This window comes from Triturus cristatus, chromosome 4_1 (assembly GCF_964204655.1).
Source record: "Triturus cristatus chromosome 4_1, aTriCri1.1, whole genome shotgun sequence".
Lineage (NCBI taxonomy): Eukaryota > Metazoa > Chordata > Amphibia > Caudata > Salamandridae > Triturus > Triturus cristatus.
The window spans coordinates 484,872,240-484,891,998 of NC_140585.1; the positions used below are offsets into that span (position 1 = coordinate 484,872,240).

The following is a 19,759-nucleotide window of genomic DNA, read 5'->3' on the forward strand; positions in this document are numbered from 1 at the left end:
TCCCATTCTGTATCCCAGAGCCTCGTGACTTAATTGCAAGTGGTTAACGGAGGGTCCTACACCCGAATCTCCACAATGTAAACATCTATGTTTGGAGACTGTATGGTGGCAGCAAATTTTGTATTTTCACTTGCTGCCTGAAGTGATTGATGTAGTCTTTTCTGCTGCCAAATTCCTGTTCACGACTTGATAGTGTCCTTGGACATGAGGATGTGTACTTTTGTTTGCCAATCTTGCACTCCCACAAGCAACGCCTCTGGTTTGTGTGGGCCATACATTAAATGGGGTAACCCAACTATAGTCCGTGGAACTGGATAGCAAATTAAGCAAAGAAAACAGTGGTCATGGACCAATACCTATTAAATCATAAATTAATTTCAAAGGTACTGATACTCTCAGTAGGAGCTACTATTGAGTCCGTTCACATTACCTAAAAACTAAAAGACTAATGTGCACCAAACATAATCATTTCAATACAGTTTCTTCAAAAAGGGCATATATATATTTTATTTCACATATATGTGTATATAGTACAATAAAATTCTGATTCAAAAACAATCCAGAAGGAGAAAAAGGACAGGGTTTCTCCAAGAGGGAAACATGAGGGAAAATGTGTGCTCAAGTGTAAAGAGATTGTAGAGTAACCTGGCCCAGTAATAGTTCATGTGTTATGTTAACACAATCGATTTCTAAACAAGTGGAGGATTGTCTCCTTTGGGGAAGGGGCACTGGAAAAGAAGGTCCAGGTTTCCAAGGTTGAAGGGGATATAATGTCGACGTTTCGACCTGACTTGATGACAGAAGAGGGAATTTTTGGACCTCAGCCACTGCGGGTCTTCTTCAGGACAGGGGACCAAACATGGGTGGGGCAACCCTATTGAATAAGGGGGACATTGTTCAATGAAGGAACTATAATAGTTATAAAATATGAAAAATCAAATCAAATCAGCCCATAGTACCTACCTCACAAGGTCATGGGTGACGCCCAGTTATTTTCCACCTATGTTGAGGGCGAAAAACAGATGCACATATAAGAGAGTAATTCAATTACCACCTTCTGACAAGGAAACATGTCAAGGATGAAGGCAACAGTCTGTTACACTCACCCGCCTAATCAGTCCAGTATGATGCCCCAAGAATGGGAGAGATACCCTGCAAATCAAGGGAATTCTGTCAAAATTGTGTATGTGAATGGCACAGTTTTGTATGATAAATCATAAATCACGATGTAGAACTTACCTGCAATGATTGCGCAGGATGTTATTTACAAGGAAAGGGCCTGTGTATACAATTCCTACAGGACCTGAAAATGAGGACAAAGTGCCATGAGTAGCGCAATAGATCTGCTGCCCTCAGAACAACCAGCGTTAATGAGGGAAATAATAACGGGACTTACCCGCATTGAATGCATGTACGAGAATCCCAAACAATGAATACTTTTGAAGGTCAGATAACCTTGACCTGACCGGAGCTGTAAAACACATGAAAATGTTGTCGGGACCGGTACGGACAAGAAACGTAATGATAATCCTGTCTAAAGCGTAACACGTAGAACATAATCAATGTATCAACACCACAGTTCGATACATTGTCAAAAAGGATTCTGTGGATTCAGCACATAAAGATGTTCAAATGCACTCATATATATATAATCGCTCTGGTTTGTGTGGGGTCTGAACGTTTCCACTTCATCATCCTGCACATTGAACTTACCATTGTGTATTGCTTCGCACTCCCAGATAATAGAGAAAAAAAACCTCCCACACAGAAGCTCAAACACAACGAAGCAAGAAAAACAACACACCACCTTGAAAGGGATTTCACTTTTATAACATGAAACACATCAGACTGTTTTCAGAATAAGGCATGGGGTTTTATTTATGCAACACTCTAAAAAAAGGCTTTTCCAGATGTCGAATGAACAGCATTCAAATGTATATAGAGATATATATGTGTATATATACAAGCAATAATATTACACTTATAAGTAATGCATTGATAATATGAAATGCAAGCAGATACTATGATATGAAACTCAAGCTGATTAATCTGGACGGCCTGCAAGAAATCAGAAAGATATATATACACTAAATACATCAGATGAATAAAACCACTGGAGACTCGAATGTGCACACAGACACACATCACAATGGCAGTAATCAAAAACAAGGTACATCACAGGTTGCAAACTTCAGCTTGGCCCACTCCAGGCAGGAGCTGCTGCACTGTAGACGCGTCCGTCGTTCAGGATCAAATCCCAGTCTCCAAGTCAACAAACCCCAGCGTTATAATCTCAAAACCCACTAGAAGGTTCCGAGAGGCCTTCCTCTGCTCCAAGGAAACTTACTGGAATTGGCCACTTTCCATGCAAGCATTCCAAAGGCAAACGAGTTCTCACATTCCTTCTGCATTCTCATATGTTCCAGCCTTTATCTTAACAAAGCTTATGAACGTCTCTGGCAGTACAGTCAACAAAACAACCTTGAACGTGAATAACCTAAACAACTTGAGTGATCTGGGGTCCTGCTTGTGTGTGTAAAAAGCTCAAGTAAGACAGTCAGAATTCAAGATGACATGAGGGTATGTCAAAGCCAATAGTAAGAACTTCCCAATACTTCCCAATGTACGAAACAATGCACATTTGGGACGGCTTCCACACTGGTGGTGCCTCGTGCGACAATGTTTGTTGCCCCCCCTCCTCCCCCATGGCCACCACTTCCATGGGTTCCCTCACTAGCATCCTTTAACTGAGCCCCTCAAGTCACCATAACCACGGTCTCTCAGATTCATTTTGTTTTATAGCACCACTCATACCAGGTGTCAGGGCACTTTACATCTCACACACACATTGCACAGAGACAATCGTGTGTTTAAATCAGTGTATAGGAATTGTTACATCAGACAGGACTACAAGGTGTAGTGTTGGAGTGACATGTAACCGATACTGGTAGGCAATATAGTTTAAGAGTCCTTATTCTAGAAAAGCACAAATTCAGAATTTAAAATGTAGCACCAATGTTAAGGGTTCTCTTTAATAAGAATTGTTTTCTACCCAAATTAACCCTTTTGGGAAGATTAGGATAATAAGACTGTGTGACAAGTATCAAAAATAGCTCTTTTACAGAAGCAGTAACCTACTGACCAATTTACATTATATGCACTTTGTGACCTGCATGGTACACGTTCTTAGTAACAGGCATTTTAACCCTCTGTGCTACCTAAGGATGAGTAAAAATTTCAACTAGACAAAACTCCGGTCTCTTTCAAGGAAGACCATTAATCACCGGAGGTATCTTGACATTTTAATTGATGCCTGAAAATTGCTGGAGGCCAGGAACACAGCAGTAGGTGCTTTTAAAATGTTAATATACTTGCAAAAATGACGCCCCTACCCCAAGCCAGTGCCCGGTGCGACCGATCGCATCGCCCTAGAGCCCGGCCCTGTTTGTGCACCACTGCCTATAACACTGCACACTTCATCTCCCTATGTACAACATAATATACATTGGAGCACCACAGCTTATAACACTGCACTTCGAGACCAAGAAGTACATTCCAAACCTGTCTCTCTCATTCTTTCAAATGCACATCCCACACGTTCTGATCCTGGCAGGCTGTTCTAATCTGTGAAAGGTCCCACTCTAAAACTACAAAGAGACACAAAAGAAATCTTCAAGGGAAAAAGGCAAATGCAGGAAACATAATGATGTCGTACAGTCAGGCTAGGGTAAAGTAAAACACCAAAAGTCAATTAAAATAATGGTAGTCAAAAATCATCACGGGGTTTCAAAACATAGGAGTGCCTCTAGCACTACGCATGGTACTCAGGATGTTCTCAAAAGTCATGTCCGTGATCGTGTCTCATCTTAAATCTCATCTTTGCCTAAGCAGACTATTCCTTGTATGCTTTCTATTCTGAACTTGGTCGCATTGAACACCTTTCCAGCACCTCAGAGTTCAGGCTATAATCCATATGTTTTCTGCACAATCCTTTGTTCCTGCACAAATGGTTCTGAAGTTTCTCGATGTAGCCTAATGCATTCAGTTGGTGCCTCTTGCTCGTTAGCACATGTGGATGCCTTTCCTGTAGCATCCGCTTTTTTGAACGAGGCAGGCCCAAGATCTTCATGGGTGAATGACAGATGCCAACATGACGTGCTGCAGGCCATTCTCCTTGCGTCATTCAGAGCTCACTGTAGTGATGGACAGGTCTTTTGGGGCTGGGGAGGTCATTAGTGCAAAGAGGAAATCAGTGGACTTAAGTTTCCGATGGAGCCCCACCTCCACTTTAGCTTTCTGGAGCTGAGCACCATTCATATGGCCCTCAAGCCCTTTGTGTTTTCCATCAGGAGCAGGTCTATCCAGGCCCTAATAGGCTACACAGCTGCAGAGTGGTGCTATAATAATCAAGGCAGTGTAGGGATCTATACACTTTGCCTGTAGTCTGTCACCTGGCGGCTTCCCTGACTATCAGAGGGAACGAGCTCAGCTGGTCTCATCTTGCCAATCACGAGTGACACCTGCTCTGGAGGTGGAACCGGTGTCTTAGCCCAGTGGACTGTCCCCTTGTTAGATCTGTTCCTGCTTCCGAAAATGGGGAATGCCCATCCTGATGCACCCTGGAGGTCTCTCTCCTCGAGGCTATTTAGGAGACCCACTTTCCCTTCGATGGAACTCTGATCTTCTAGTAGTGTGTTGGCATCTGCCCGTGATTTATTCAGGAGAAAATTTTGTTCAAAATAGGATTCAAATTAAAAATAAATAAAGTAAAAACAAGCAATGGTTTAACATTTTAGATTAGCGTTGAAGAATCATGACTAAAAGTAGGCATAACTTGCGGATTTTGCTGAAAGTGTAATTACTCTAAATTAGAGCACAATTACTCAAGACTACATGGAATTACGCAAGGAGCATACCCCTGCATTTAGCTCACTCGCTCTATCTTCAAATACTATCTACCAGCAGGGTTATAAACTATTGAAGAAGGTGTTTTCTCCAAGTTACTACACCTTTTCTTAAAGTCCATGTCCATGATTCCGAGCTACTCGCAGCTCAGGAACACCCCGTACCACAAGAACCCATATGTTTCACATTTTGTCATGGAATTGAATGTAGTGTATCTCCAGTCCTGTTGAACATAGTACTAGGTAGCTGCCCTCCAGGTCTACTACAAATAAAGACTCTGTTATTAGTACTAATTGGTCATGATAACACTTTGCTACCCATCCGAAACCCACACGTCTCGACATCTACTTGCCAACAACCCACTCATACCTTTAACATCAGAGCCTATAACACTCAGATTCAATTAAATTTGGACTATTGTAACACTTCCTCGGTTCAAATTTAAACTTTCTCTCTTCCTTCTCACATCTTGCATATTCGTCTGCGGGGTATGGTTGGGCAGTGTTCCATTCTTTCACCTCAGTCTCAAGCCTTTTGCAGCATTTGCACATGTAACTACTAATGTACAAAGCTGGAGATCGGTGTCTCGCATGCATAGCTCTTCATGAGGGTCTGCGAAAGTTGTTCACCACATTACCTGGCAACGACTGGACCGAGATCTGAGTTATCCTTTGACCAACGAGCAGTGGTACTGCTGCTCAGTGCTCAGACAACGGGTTGCTTTAAATAGCAGACATCGACTATATAGGCTGTCCTCTACAGAATAAGTTTATTTAGTCCTGATACCAATACATCTGTAAACGTTGGTATCACCTCACCAGGCACACTGTAGGGATGTCTGGCGTTACACTCCTACTGTCCTGGCATAGGTAAGCTTCCCCCCCCCCCGCCCCCCCACACTGGGTGCACTATACCAGTGATGATGGTACAGGTGCATGAGCCCTGTACCCCTACAGTGCCTAAGTCCATTCTTGGACATTGTAAGTGCAGTAATGCCATAAGGAGTATATGGTCTGGGAGTTGGTCATTACGAACTCACAGCTCCATAATGGCTTTACTGAAAACTGAGGGGTTTGCTATCAAACTTCTCAGCACATTAAACCCACAGCAGTACCAGTGTGGGATTTAATGAAAAATGCACTCAGAGGGCATCTTAGAGATGCCCCCTGAAAAATGACCTAACTTTAGTGTCTGGGCTGAGTGGCTGCTAGCCAGCTGCCACCACCAGACAGGTTTCTGAGCCCCTGGGTAGCGAGCCTACCTCTCTTGGGGTCCTGAAACAAAGCACATCCTGGGACGAGGTGCCAAGCCTCCTCCCCCAGGATGAGCAGAGTTCAAGTGGACGCTTCAAAGGCTTGCCACCTTTGTGAGCTACCCTACCCATTTGCTGCTCCCAGCAACTGGCCCCCACCGGTTTTGACCCCCACTTTGGACCTGAGAATCGGCGGGGCAACCAAGTTAGGAGGAGAGGTTTGCCAACCTTTGCCAACCCCACCGCTCAGGTGGGGGGGGGGGTGAGGTGAAGCACAACTCTGTCCCCACCATCTTGCTGTTGGGGGGACCCAACCAGAGTGAGGCTTATTCCCTCCTCCCACTGGAGGGTGTGGTAATAGGGGGTGTGCCCACCCATGAAAGGGGCCCATTGGCCCAACCTGTACCTACCTGTAGCACCCCAAAATGATTATTTAGGGGCAACCCTGAACCTTGCCTCATCAGGCCAGAGCCAACAAGAAGAAAGGAGGACTGAACAGCCATGCTGAGAGACAAAGAGGAGGACACCAACTGACTTGGCCCCAGCTCTACAGGCCTGTCCCGACCTCTGACTCCTCCAGCAAAACCTCGGTGTGTCCTGCAGCCAGCAGCCCTCAAGAACCCGGAGGACCTGCCCTGCCTTCTCAAACCAAAGACTTTGTCTCCTGTGAGCACTGGACTTGCTCAAGACCAACCCTCCGGCCTGCTCCGTGAGTCTCTTCCCCACTCGGCACCCTTAGCCCGAACCTGAGTGGCCCAACACCCCAAGGAGGTCCCCCCGGTGATCCTAGCCTGGATTACGGTGACCCCTGAACTCCCACAAGCTTCTAAACCGAGCCTGCAGTCATTATCTGGGAGGTCCCCTCCAACCGCGACGGAAGGCGACAACCCGACCGTCTTTCTGACCAAAGCGGTCCAAGGAGCCCAACCGCACACAAATGACTCCGTCTGCAAGTGCTTGCGGCTACAAGGCTTCAACTCTCAAAGACCCCATTCCTCGACCCGGTCACTGATCACCTTCCAGGAATCCCTGACCGAATCTGCTGCTTGGACCAAAGCCGAAAATCTCTACTGAGAAACCCTGGGATCCCCGGCGACCGCATCTGTGCCGCTAGCGGTGTAGTTCTCGTGTTGGCCATTGGGCCCTTCAACCAAGGAGGCCTGGTCGTCTACAGTCCCCAAACCAACGAGGGGAGGAGTTGACCTAACGGCTAGGGCGGTCGGCCACGAATCTGGGGAACCGGGTTCGAGTCTCGGATGACGCTGAGCATCCTGTGATACTGGGCAAATCACTTAATTTCCCAGTGCCCAACAAAAAAAATATGAATGTGTCCACATGTAACGCAACTGGTGATACAAAGTATGTGAATCTGTTACTGGGTAACAGTCCCCGGGCTACATGCGGCCCACAACTAGACCGCTACAACCCATCCCAAGTCAGTGTTCAAATCAAACAAATGAAAACGCTAACACATAAAGTCTGTAAGTCTTTGACTCTGCCTCGGATTGGGTCTCAGTTCGTACCTTGGGTGGCTCCCTCCTCCGCTCGCCTGGAGATTGTCCGGTGATCTGGTAGTGGTGGCGGTCACCGGGGTACCGTCCTCAACTGACGCCGGAATCTGGGGATCACGGTTCGAGCCCCGGCAGCAGATTATAGCCCAGCACCATGTGACTCTGGGCAATAGCTTGCTTAATCTTCCCGACGGCCCCCAGCGCCTAGAGACCCTTACGGGTGATTGTTCCCGCTTTACAAATGTGGATTATTATTATTACCACAGCTTGGTCTCCTACTGAGATTGGTGAACGGCTCGCAGTGGAAGCTTGTCCATCTTCCACATGGCCAGGGGTTAACCAGTCGGTGTTAACTTTAAGGATTCTCTCGAACCAGGATATGTTCCGGGTAATAACTTCATCCCTCCTCTAGCAGTGATGGCAGTCCGTTGGTCTTCAGTACGGTCCACATTCTGGGTTCGTAAAGGGTGTGGAACTTACCGCCTATGCGGCGGTTCCTCTGCCTGGCATGATATTCCTCGTCTTCGCCTTTCTCCTGTTGCTGGCCTGTTCATTGGTCGCGGTCTTCCGGGTTTTGTTAGGGTCATAGGGCTCTGGCGCCCAGCCATAGACGGCAGTGATGGTATATCGCTGGGGACCCGCCAACATCAGGGACCAGGGTGACCTCTGGGTGGTGCAGTGAGGAGTGCGGCGGTAGTCTCGGAGGAATCTGTGCAGAGCTACCTTTGAGTCAGTCTGCTCGGTGACTGCAATTCGTAGGATCTTGTTTAGAGTCCTCATGAAGCGTTCTGCTTCTCTGTTAGCTTGTGACCATTGAGGGGTGATCCGGTGGTGTTGAATACCCAGGGTTGCTACCAGGTCCTTAAATTCGGTTCCTTGAAACGGGGGTCCATTGTCGGACTTGATTTCGTGGGGTAACCCAAATAGCGACGACTTCTCTAATACGGGTTGAAGGTGAGCAAATGTGTTGGGCGCGATGACCTCGACCACGGGGTACTTTTTGTAGCTGTTGATAATAACTGCAGTCACACCGCCATCCGGGAAGCTCCCGAAATCTATGCTGATTCTTGCCCACTGGGCAGTCGCTGGGTCATATGTTATCACTGGGGCAGAATGCTTTTGGCTACTCGCAAGCTGGCCCGGTCTACAATTTCTAACCAGGGTGTCCACCGCTGCTTCAAGTCCAGGGAACCATACTTTCTCTCTCATCCGAGACTTCATTCGCATTGTCCCCTGATGTCCCTCGTGGGCCAAAGCTGTAGCCCGCTCCTGGAGACTTGCGGGAATGACTATTCGAGAACCTCTTTGTACTACTCCATCTGCTCCGGCACTCAACTCGTTAGGCACTCTCCAGAGTTTTCCCAGTCGATCTTTTTCAGTTTCGTTCCATTCATTCGCCCTGTGTAGAAAGTCTTCCAAGGACCCTCTTCGGAGTGAGTGCAGCACTCTCATCAGCACAGCATCGGCCTCGGTGTCAGCTTTGATTTAGTCTAGTGTGATGGTTCGCGGGCAGGCCCATTGAGACACCATGTCCATGTACTCCTCTGTCGGGCGTTCTTGGTCGCGGCCTTCCTCTGCCGGGTGCCACGACAGGAAATCTGCCGGATGTTTCGCTCTGGGTCTGTACACCCCTTCTATCTTGTACTGCTGCAGCTGTATGGCCCAGCATTCGATCCTGGCTGGAGGGTGTGGTGCTGTGCACCTGAATAGCGGGATAAACGGCTGGTGGTCGGTCACCACCCGAAATGGATGCCCGCTGACATGTAAGTGGAAGTGGTTGCAGGCTCGCTTGATGACCAACTCCTCCCTCTGATCTGGGAATACTGGGATTCTGTGGGTGTGTGTGTGAGTGCTTTGCTTGCGAAAGCGAGTGGAGTCCACTTTCCTGGTTCCGTTTCCTGGGTCAGGAGGGCTCCGAACCCAACGGGGCTGGCGTCTACCAATAGCTCCATCATCCGGGTGGGGTCATAGTACGCCATGGTGACTGTTCCCAGCAATGTCTTTGTGATCTTCGGGAAGGCGGCGTCCTCTCCTTTGCTTCACTTCCAAGTTGCATCCTTTTTCATCAAGTCGCGCAGAGGTTCTGCTAGCGTGGCCAGGTTTGGTATGAACCTCCCGCAGTAGGTGGCCATTCTGAGGAAGCTCCTGACTTGCGATGCAGTTGTTGGTGCAGGGGCTTGCTGTATGGCTTGTGATTTTCTTTGGTCGACTCTGACCCCTTGCTGGCAAAACACATAGCCAAAAAACTCAATAGACTGTGAAAATAGGCACTTGTCTCCGTGAAGGGTGACCCCATGCTTGGCGAGACGCTGCTGCGTGGCCCGGAGATAGCGATGGTGCTCTTCTATGGTCGCGGAGTGTATCAGAATGTCATCGCTGAGGTTGAACACCCAGGGGAGTCCTGACCGCACTTCTCAGACAGTGTTTTGAAACATTTCTGCTGACGACGAGATTCTGAAATGTAATCTATTGTAGCGTCTTAAGCAGATATGGGTTGAAAAAGTAGTTATGTATCGGCTCTCCTCAGCTAGCCTCTACTGGTGGTATCCTGCGTTGAGGTCAAGTTTGGAGAACCAACAGGATCCGTTGAGATTGGCCATGATGTCATCGGCGTTGGGTGTCTTTCGCGCTTGATAGGGCTGACGCATGTCGATGCACAGCCTGATTTTGGTTTCTCCGCGATTACCATTGGAGATACCCAGGGTGACGCCCCCGTGACCTCCTCAATGACTCCTTGTAGTTCTTTCTCCACTGATGGTCTCAGGTAAAATAGAATCCGACTGTGCCTCAGGGCCACTGCTTTTACGGCCTCATCGATGTGGAGTTAGATTGGTACTGTCTTCATGAATCCGTGACCTTTGTAAAGTTGCGGGAAAAGGTTGAGGCTGTCTTCTGTCTGTAGTGTCTTGTAGGCGTTGGCAAAGGTGACTAGGCCAAGGTCCTCGGCTGTGTGGCTTGCTACCAGGATGTCTGCTTCCCTGTCGACCACGTGAAATGTGGTTGTAATTTCGTGTCCTTCTTCCTTGACTTGGATGGTTATCTTCCTTTGAGCGGTAGTGGGGTTTGGCTGCCTATGTGAGGATCCTGACGTGCGAGGGAGACAGTACAGTTCGTGGTTTGAGCCGCTTATATTGTTGGCAGCCCATTACCTTCCCTTGATGCTCTTGTGTCGATTAGCCCGGTGACTGGGGATCCAGCGATTTCTATGGCGCACGTCGGTTGTGGACGCCTCTTCTTCTTGAGGTCACTCGCAAAGGAAATCAGGTAACCGTTGACCTTCAGCTGTTGATGAATTCTCGAGGTTGTGCCTCTGTCAGGTGGTTGTGCGTGTTGATCTGGGATTTTCTGTATCGTCCAGTGACAGGTGTTTGACTGCTTATGACGGTGGATGCCGTCCTCGAGTTCCCAGACTTCGCAGGCCTCCCCTACACGCTATTGCTAAGTGTTTGGGCGTGCCACACTTGGAACACATTTGCCCTTGGGCTGGGCATTCCTCCTGTGGGTGTTCTTCCCTGCTGCAGTATCCCCAGCGCTACCCCTGTGCACCTCTTCTAGGCCATCGGCCCCGGGTACCTCTGTTCTGGGGTCAGATCGCATCTACTCTTTCTGTCTTGATTGTGACCGGTTTTTCTACTTGTTGGGTAATTGTGATGTCCATCGCAGTCGCTCTGGCGTCAGACAGGTCATGCGACCTGGCCATGATGAGGATGTCCTCTAGGGTGATGCCTGGTTGGTGCAAGATGAGGGTCCTGAGGTTTTTGTTCCGGCATCCTTGGCTCACTTGGGCCCTCACTTTTTTGTTTTGGTCGTGCTCGCCAGCTCACGCAGTCGCGCGCGGAAATAATCGATTCCCCTTCCCTCTGTCGTACTTGGTGCTCTTTAAACCTCTCGTAATCCGGGTTTAGTTGGGGGTTGAAATGCGCATTCAGGGCCCTGAACGCAGCGTCGTAGTCGTTGGGCGCTCCGGTGTTGGGGAGGTGGGCGAATTGCTTGTAGATCTTATCATCCGCGAAGTGCAGTGGGAGGGAACGCTTAACTGCTCCATCTGTTTCTCTTGTCGCCGTGAAGTAGTTGTTCAACCTCCTGATCCATAGGGTCCATCTAGGAGATGCCATGGACGGGTCTATGAGCTCGCTGAATGGTGGCAGTGTGTTGATCTGCGAGTGTTGTGACGCTGGATGCATGACTTGAGGCCCAACTTGTTGGGCGGAGGCCAGAAGTGTTGGTGGTGCAGCCTGCGCTTGTTGGTCTGTCATCTCTGTGCACAGGTCTGTCGCCTCCTGCTGTGGGAAGACTGTTCTTTTCTCCCGTAGGCGTGGTGTACAAGACGCTGGACGGGACTGGAGCCTGATGTGCCTCGTGCTCTTCCCTGAGGGTGTCTTCTGGGGCCTTCCACTGTGGATGGGCTCACTCTTCTCCCTGCTTGCCCCCTGACTGGTATGTGTTCTGGCTCCTCCCCTTTTTCGGGTGTTCGTGAGCAAGCAGGGTGTACTGAGGGCTGACACCACGCGGGAGGCATAGAGCAATAGCAGTGAGTGTTTTAGGCCCAACGTCGTGGCTAGGCCTTGTGCACACTGTGGCAGGGGCACTGCAGGCTGTCCCACGCATCTGTGCGTGGTAGAGCTCAGCGCGGGCTTCCACTAGAGGGACACCGGGAGCACCAGCGTGGTCTGAGCGTGCTGAGGATGCGCGTGGCCCAGGAAGGGCTGGAACAAGTAGGTGCGCAAATGCACACGTACCTTCACTGCAGCTCGGTGGTGCCGGTGCAGGAGGATGGTGCCACGTTGAAGGCGGGCCGTGGCCATCGCGACCGCCGGGCACGCGCAGCTTCACAATGCAGGACACGTTCTTGTTGCAATGCTGCAGCGGCGTCCTTTGCTTTGCCGGGCCGACGGGCCAGGAGCAGGGATTTTTGCACAGGCGGGGCACAATGCAGGATCCTCAATACAGGCAGGGCGCAGTCTGTCAACAAGTGTCTGACAGGACGCCAACCCTTGTCGCCAATGTGGCGCTGGCCGGTGACAGCAGCCGTGGGCCCAGCCAATGTCGTTGTGTTGCAATCAGGGACACACACACTTATTGACTGGGTGAGGGCAGGAAATCACGAGCGACCTCCACCTGTTTATTTATACCCTCTGTTCCTGCCTGGCCAGAGGGTGATACAAAGTATGTGGATCTGTTCCAGGGTAGCTGTCCCCGGGCTACATGCGGCCAACAACTAGACCTACAATCATGACACTGAGGTTCCATCTCCTAGGCTGGTTTGTGAAGCATGCCATGCCTTGTTTTGTTGTGATCAAGTTCTTTCATCCCTCCGCCTCGGGTGCTGAGGGCTCTGACCGCTCTTGCACACACCGAGCCCCAGCTGGTACACAACACCGACCTTTGGTGAGCCATGTAGCTTGTGCCATCTGCGGTCAAACAGGAGGCTGAGGGTGAGTGAAAACTAATGGAAAGCAAAGCCTTTCCTCACCCGCTACAGAAGGAGACAGGACAAAAATATTTATGCAGCGGGTGGACGTTGGTATGGCAGGTTGTTGCGTACATGTATGTATTTGCCTCCATGGTGGAAATCGGGTCATCTACGGATAGTAAGTACGGTATGCGATGTCACATTTCCCAAGCTGTCTCTCTAACAACCACAAGAGAAAACCTTAGAAGCAAATTGAAAAAATCAGGACTGTGCATAACGTAGGAGTGAGCGGCGCTGCGCGTGCTGGGCAAACTCCATTCCGCTGGCGAATGGCAGAGTTTTTTTTCCTGAACTTTGCACTCCGAGTGCCAAAATCCGCAAACTCCACTGGGGGAAACTGCGTTTACTGTTCACCCCTACGTGCGGTACGGCAGACGGAAGGCCAGTAACAAAAGTCCAACAGCACAGGATCCATGGGATCCTCACTTTTTAAGCAGGCTAAGTTAACATATTGGCTGGGCTCCTCTCTTATGCAGAGCAATCTGCTCAGCGTTCCGCCATGTTGTCTCCCCCCTGTCCTGAGCAACAGGTTCTATGAGCTTCATACAATCTGTTATTTGGTGGATGCATGTCTTGGTTATGAGTAAAGATAATTATTACAGACCTACACCATAATAGGTAATTGAGTTTGGACACAATCTCCAAGTTTTCATTAAAGGACAGTTGTTTATTCCTTTTCTGTGCAGGTTTAATTCTGTTTAGAAGATCCCTTAGATCAATTATTCAAAAGAGCCCCTTGTTCTTAATTAAATGCAATAGTTCTGGTCTGCATGCAACCATTTTGAGAATCTCTCAAAGAAAAGGGGCATTTGTAGGAAACTGACTCCACCAAAATGAGGTATAGTGTGTATAGAGTTCAGGTGACCCCAGAGGTAGTCAGAGGTTAAAGGTAGATAGAACCTTACTCTCTATTTGTGGTAGAGTGGTCGAGCAGTAAGGCAGTATCAGAGGTTAGTGTTAGGCATTTGATGTACACACTCAGTCAGCAAATGAATTCACACACTCAAGAACTGAACTCTAGGCCAATTGTTTTTGTATAAAAAATATACTGTTTAATTTTAGAACCAAGCAAGCCTGGCACAGGTAAGCATAAAATCCTTTTCATTAATAAGTTGCTGAATATAGAACAGTTTGAAAATGCAATAGAATGTGTACTTTGTTTGATTTACAGGGGATGCAGCAGGTTGCAACACTTAGCAAATACAGTACATTGGAATGAATAGTCTTTTTCAGTAAATTACAGGTTAGAAACTTTTTACGTTACTTTTCTAACTCAGTGCTGGATACCTAGATTCAGCTCTGGGACATTTCCTGTAAACAGGTAAGTAAATACGTTTTGGTTATTCGCATGATTTTTAAAGAATATCTTTAGATTTCAAAACTCCACACTTAGTCTTTTTTTGGAAGAAAAACAGTGCATTGAAATGAATAGGCTTTTTCAGTAAATTACAGGTAAGTTACTTTGTCTGTTACTTTTCTCACTCAGTGCTGGATACCTGGATTCAGCACTGGGACATTTCCTATAAACAGGTAAGTTAATGTGTTTCGGTTATTTGTGCGATTTTTAAAGAATATTTTTAGATTTCAAAATTTCACACTTGAAAACTGTTTCAGGAAAACCAGTCAATGTTATCCTAAGGAGGAAAAGTAGATTATCGGTTGAAAGGTAAGTAATCGACTGTGGGAGTTAAGGTTCTGGGGTTAGACTCAGGGGTCCCCCAGGGTCAGTGATGCGCTGTCGTTGCACCCCCAGCGGCACTAGGGCGGCCGGGTGCAGAGTGTTGAGGCCCAATGTTATCCAATGGGGTATAGGGGGCCTCCGGTTGGTGACTGCTGGCAAGCAGGCCACTGGGTTGTGGGAGCCAAGCTCCCCGGGTTAAGGTCAGGGCAAATGGGGAAACAAAGTAGCACAAAAGGTGCACCCTCAGCGGCGGCTAGGTGCAGAGTGCTGTTTGACGTCAGGCGCCCTGTTGTTTTCTGTAGAGAGCCTCCAGTTTGCAAAAGCACTACAGGCAGGGAGAGAGAGGACTTCTGGGTGCGACCACCACATGGAGATGTAAGTTGGGAAGTTAAGGGTTGGTTAGACACAGTCAGTTTGGGCACACAAGGCCGTGGGGCGTCTGGTGCCGGGGTGCCTTTTGGGGTCGGATCGTCTTACCAGCTCCTGGTCGTGGTTAGAGGGGCCTTCTGGATTTAGACTGCAGGCGTCTGCTGCAGGCTTGAGACAGGTCAGGGGTCGCCAAATCTCAGGTTAGGATCGCTGGGGTGGCCTCCTCCTGGTGTTTTTCCACTCGGGCCGGGTTCGGCGGGTGCAGAGTGGCTGTGATTCATGGTCTCTGGCTGATGCCAGAGGTTGCAGTTGAACAAATCCGGTGTTCACAGGAAAAGCAGTCTTTGGAAGTGAAGGCAGGCAAATGCTCCGGGGTTTCCGAGGTTGCTGGCTGCAGGACACACCGGGATTTCGCAGGAGCAGGTTCGAGGGGAGACAGGCCGGTAGGGCTGGGGCCAAGTCAGTGGGCGTCTTCCTCTTGTTAGCTGGCTGCACGGCTGTTCGGTCCTTCTTCATCTTTTCTTCTTGTTGTCAGGCTGGATCTGAGGAAGCAAGGTTCAGGGTGCCCCCTAAATACTAGATTTAGGGGTGTTACAGGTAGGTAAAGGGCAGGGCCAATGGGTCCCTTCCCTGGGGTGGGTACACCCCCTATCGTGCCATCCCCCGTGGGGGGGGGCAGGAGCCTGTCCCTGGTTGGTTGGGTCCCCCCATCCTCAAGATGGAGGGGACTCAGAGTTGTGCTTCACCTCGCCTCCCCCACCTGAGGGGTGGAGTTGGCAGAGGTGGGCACACCTCTTTCCCTCACTTGTTTTTCCCGCCGGCTCTCCCGCCTAAAGTGGGAGGGTAGAACCAGTGGGGACCAGTTGCTGAAAGCAGCAAATGGTCTGGGGAGGCTCACAAAGGCGGCATGCCTTTGAAGCTTCCCCTTCGTGAACCCTGCCCATCCTAGGGAGGAGGCTTGGCACCTCGTCCCAGGATGTGCATTGTTTCAGGCCCCCAAGAGCAGCAGACTTTCGACTCAGTGGTCCAGAAAAACTTATATTGGTGACAGCCTAAGCAGCCACTCAGTCAGGTCACTAGAAGTTGGTAGAGTTTCTGGGGGCATCTCTAAGATGCCCTCTGTTGTGCATTTTACATTAAATCCCACACTTGCATCAGTGTGAGTTTAATGTGCTGAGAAGTTTGATATCAAACTTCTCAGTCTTTAGTGTAGCCATTATGGTGATGTGGAGTTTGTAATGACAAACTCCCAGCACCATATACTCTTAATGGCAGCACTGCACTTACAATGCCCAAGAATGGACTTTGGCACTATAGGGGTACAGGGCTCATGCCCATGTACCCTCACCACTGGTATAGTGCACCCTGCCAGAGGGGTGACTGATCTATGCCAGTGCAGTGGTTTGTGGGCATGGCACACAGATGTGTGCCATGTCGATTCTCCACTTTGTTCTACACTAAGACACGCAGCCTGCAAAGGCAGTGTGTGTGTGTCAGGGTACAGGACCTCTACGGGTGGCACAATAATTGCTGCCACCCTTAGAGGCCTTCTCTGGTCACAGTGCCCTGGGTACCTGTGGTACCATTTACCAGGGGCTGACATGTGGCCAGAGATGCCAATTGGGTTTAGGCTTCAATGCAATTTTAGGGAAGGAACATAGACCCTGGGTACCTGATTAGCGGGAGCCCAGGGCACGCTCAGTCAAAGAACATCAGCAGTTCAGCAAATAGTGGGGGCATACCATGCAAGAAAGAGGGCACTTTCTCATAGCATTGAAGGACTACTCAAAAAATAAAATGCACAATAGGTTTTGGACGATATGTGGAAGTCTACCATCATAATAGATTACATGCCTATGTTTTTTAACTTAATGGAGTATAACCTAGCTGTAATGAGTTTTTTCCCTCTCATTTGAACGTTTACAGATCTGTAAATAGTTTTGACCTTTGTATATTTATTTTCTTATAACCAGATAAGATCTGGAGTTCTAAAAATAATTTACCAGGTTTGGATAAGGATAGAGTAATTGGTATTTATTGGAAAACAGTTTTCAATAACTCTGTCTATATGGAGGACCTGGTGGCAAAGAATATATATGTAGCGAATATTTGGTGAATATTTTTTCTCTCTTTAAACTTGGCTCTAGATTATTGTTATGATTGTATGATGTACTGATCAAGTTACCATGTTTAACATTCTCTACAACATAATAAGAACTTTTAAAAGTCTCAGTGAAAAACTTGCTTCAGTATAACACTTTCAGAATCAATATATTAAGCTCTTCATGTTCTCATTGATTTCAGCCGCAGCTCTGGGAACATCTCCATATTCTGCTGCTACAATACAACTCAAAGGTAGATCACATTTTTCTAACAGCCTACAGAGCAAAATATGCCTTTTTGTTTTTTAAATAACAGATCAGTCGAGCAATGAGAATAAGCTCATTTTGATGTTAGTCCTTGTTTGAATGCAGTCAATAAGACTATACACCAGTGTTGTCTTTATTCAAGTGTTAATTTCCATTACCACATTCAGATCTCATTGCCGCATTCAAAAGTTGAAGCAAAATAATAAGCACCAATGCTTGGGAAGGCAAAGACATTAAAGCGATTCAACCTCTCCACTCCCAAGCCCAGTCCCTTGCTCTTCTAGCAACCAGTCTAAAGATAGGTTACCCTCTGTTTAGGCTGTTCCTCACAAGGTCTTACTCCACGCATGCATATTGAAGCCAAATTCTTCTTCTGTGTTCTCCCTGTCATCAGAGGTTCATGGGAGGGATAAACCATTCTTCCTAAGGCCGCCATATGCTGCAGTTCTTCTACAGAATATAAAGATACTGTTCGCACAAAGGGGCCATCTCGATCTAATTGAATTGATGATAGAACTGCCTTCCTTAATCAGTCTGTATCATTCAGGTTTAGGGATAGCTCTCTAGTGATGAGACAAATATAGATATTGGGTGCCCAGAATTAAGGAACTTACTGAAGGCAAAAGGAGGGTATGTTGTCCTCAAGGATCCACTGGAGCCAAGGGGACCTCATCCCCCAGCCAGCAGTGCACCTGGAGGTGCTTTGGCAGAGTAGTGGAGAAAGGGGCATGGGCTTTGAAGATCTCATCAATCCCGCTGTGTGGTCCCCATACAAGTAATCACACAACCAGTCACTCATCTATAGAGCCACACACCCACCCACCCACTCACTCACTCACTCACACATACATACATACATACATACATACATATAGGCACTCCCACATCTGCTCACTCAACCATAAAGCTACTCCTACTACCAGTCACTCACCCATACAGCCACTCACTCACCCATGCAGCCTTTCAACACAGCCACTTAGTCACCCATACAGATGCTTACTCTACAATAGACACTCGCACACCAACTTACTTAGCCAAACAGCCACTCGAACAGCCATTCACCCACCCATGCAGCCATTTCGACACCCACTCACTCACCCATAGTCACTTACATACCCACTCACCAACCCATACAGCCATCCCTACACCCAATCATTCACCAATACAGTAAATCCCACAGCCACTCACTCACCAACACAGCTACTTACACACCTTCTTATACATCCATGCAACCACTCCGACAGCCACTCACACACAGATGCACACAGCCAATACATTATTATATGCACGAAAGAGCATCACTCACTAGTAGTACAGAAATTATACTATTTTAACTTTTGGAGTACATTGGTATATATGTTTCACTCATAAACTTTTAGCAAACTCTCACTGGATGATGTCATCAGTGATGTAATCAGTGATGTCATTGACTATGTCAAGAGTGATGTAATATGTGAGGTCATAAGCAGTGCGGGGGCATAAATTATAGTTAGCTCAGGTAACTATAACTGCTGGAATTTTACTAGTTTTGTACAAGTGAAATATAAACCTAACTATAACTTTTGGGTTTTTTTCAGTGAATATATATGTGTGTGTGTGTGTGTGTGTGTGTGTGTGTGTGTGTGTGTGTGTGTGTGTGTGTGTGTGTGTGTGTGTGTGTGTGTGTGTGTGTGTGTGTGTGTGTGTGTGTGTGTGTGTGTGTGTGTGTGTGTGTGTGTGTGTGTGTGTGTGTGTGTGTGTGTGTGTGTATGTATATATATGTGTGTATATATATATATGTGTGTATATATATATATGTGTGTATATATATATATGGGTGTATACATATATATGGGTGTGTATGATCTATTCTGCCTTTCAACTGCAAGTGCCAGATGAGTCCCTGTCTGCACTGGAGGTTCTGTAGAAATTTACATGAGCTGCCTTTAATGAAGTGCACTCTTGTGTGTCAATTCTATGATCTACGCTGTCAGTGAGTTTTCCCTCATAAATCAATTACTCTGGTGTGCATCTGTCTTGTGCCTGTCTTTGTGGCATCTGCATTGTCTCTTGAGATAGTCATCCACCTCTACCCTTATACAGCCTCCGTATGTTTGTATGCATTACACATTGCCACTTTATTGTTGGAACCTAGTGACCATAGGAAATTGATTTTTTTTGGTTTGCTAATAAGTATGGGGAATCTTAACAAAACTTTCC

General features: G+C 47.7%; 1 protein-coding gene across 3 annotated transcripts in view; it reads left to right on the top strand.

Annotated features, from left to right (window-relative positions):
- AEBP2 (AE binding protein 2) overlaps positions 1-19,759 on the top strand; it is a 407,512-nt gene that overhangs the window by 237,908 nt on the left and 149,845 nt on the right. For all 3 annotated transcript variants that reach the window (XM_085652711.1, XM_085652710.1, XM_085652712.1), the window contains exon 5: positions 17,496-17,546. In XM_085652711.1, the coding sequence (XP_085508837.1) occupies positions 17,496-17,546 (51 nt within the window). The remainder of the gene's footprint in view (positions 1-17,495; positions 17,547-19,759) is intronic.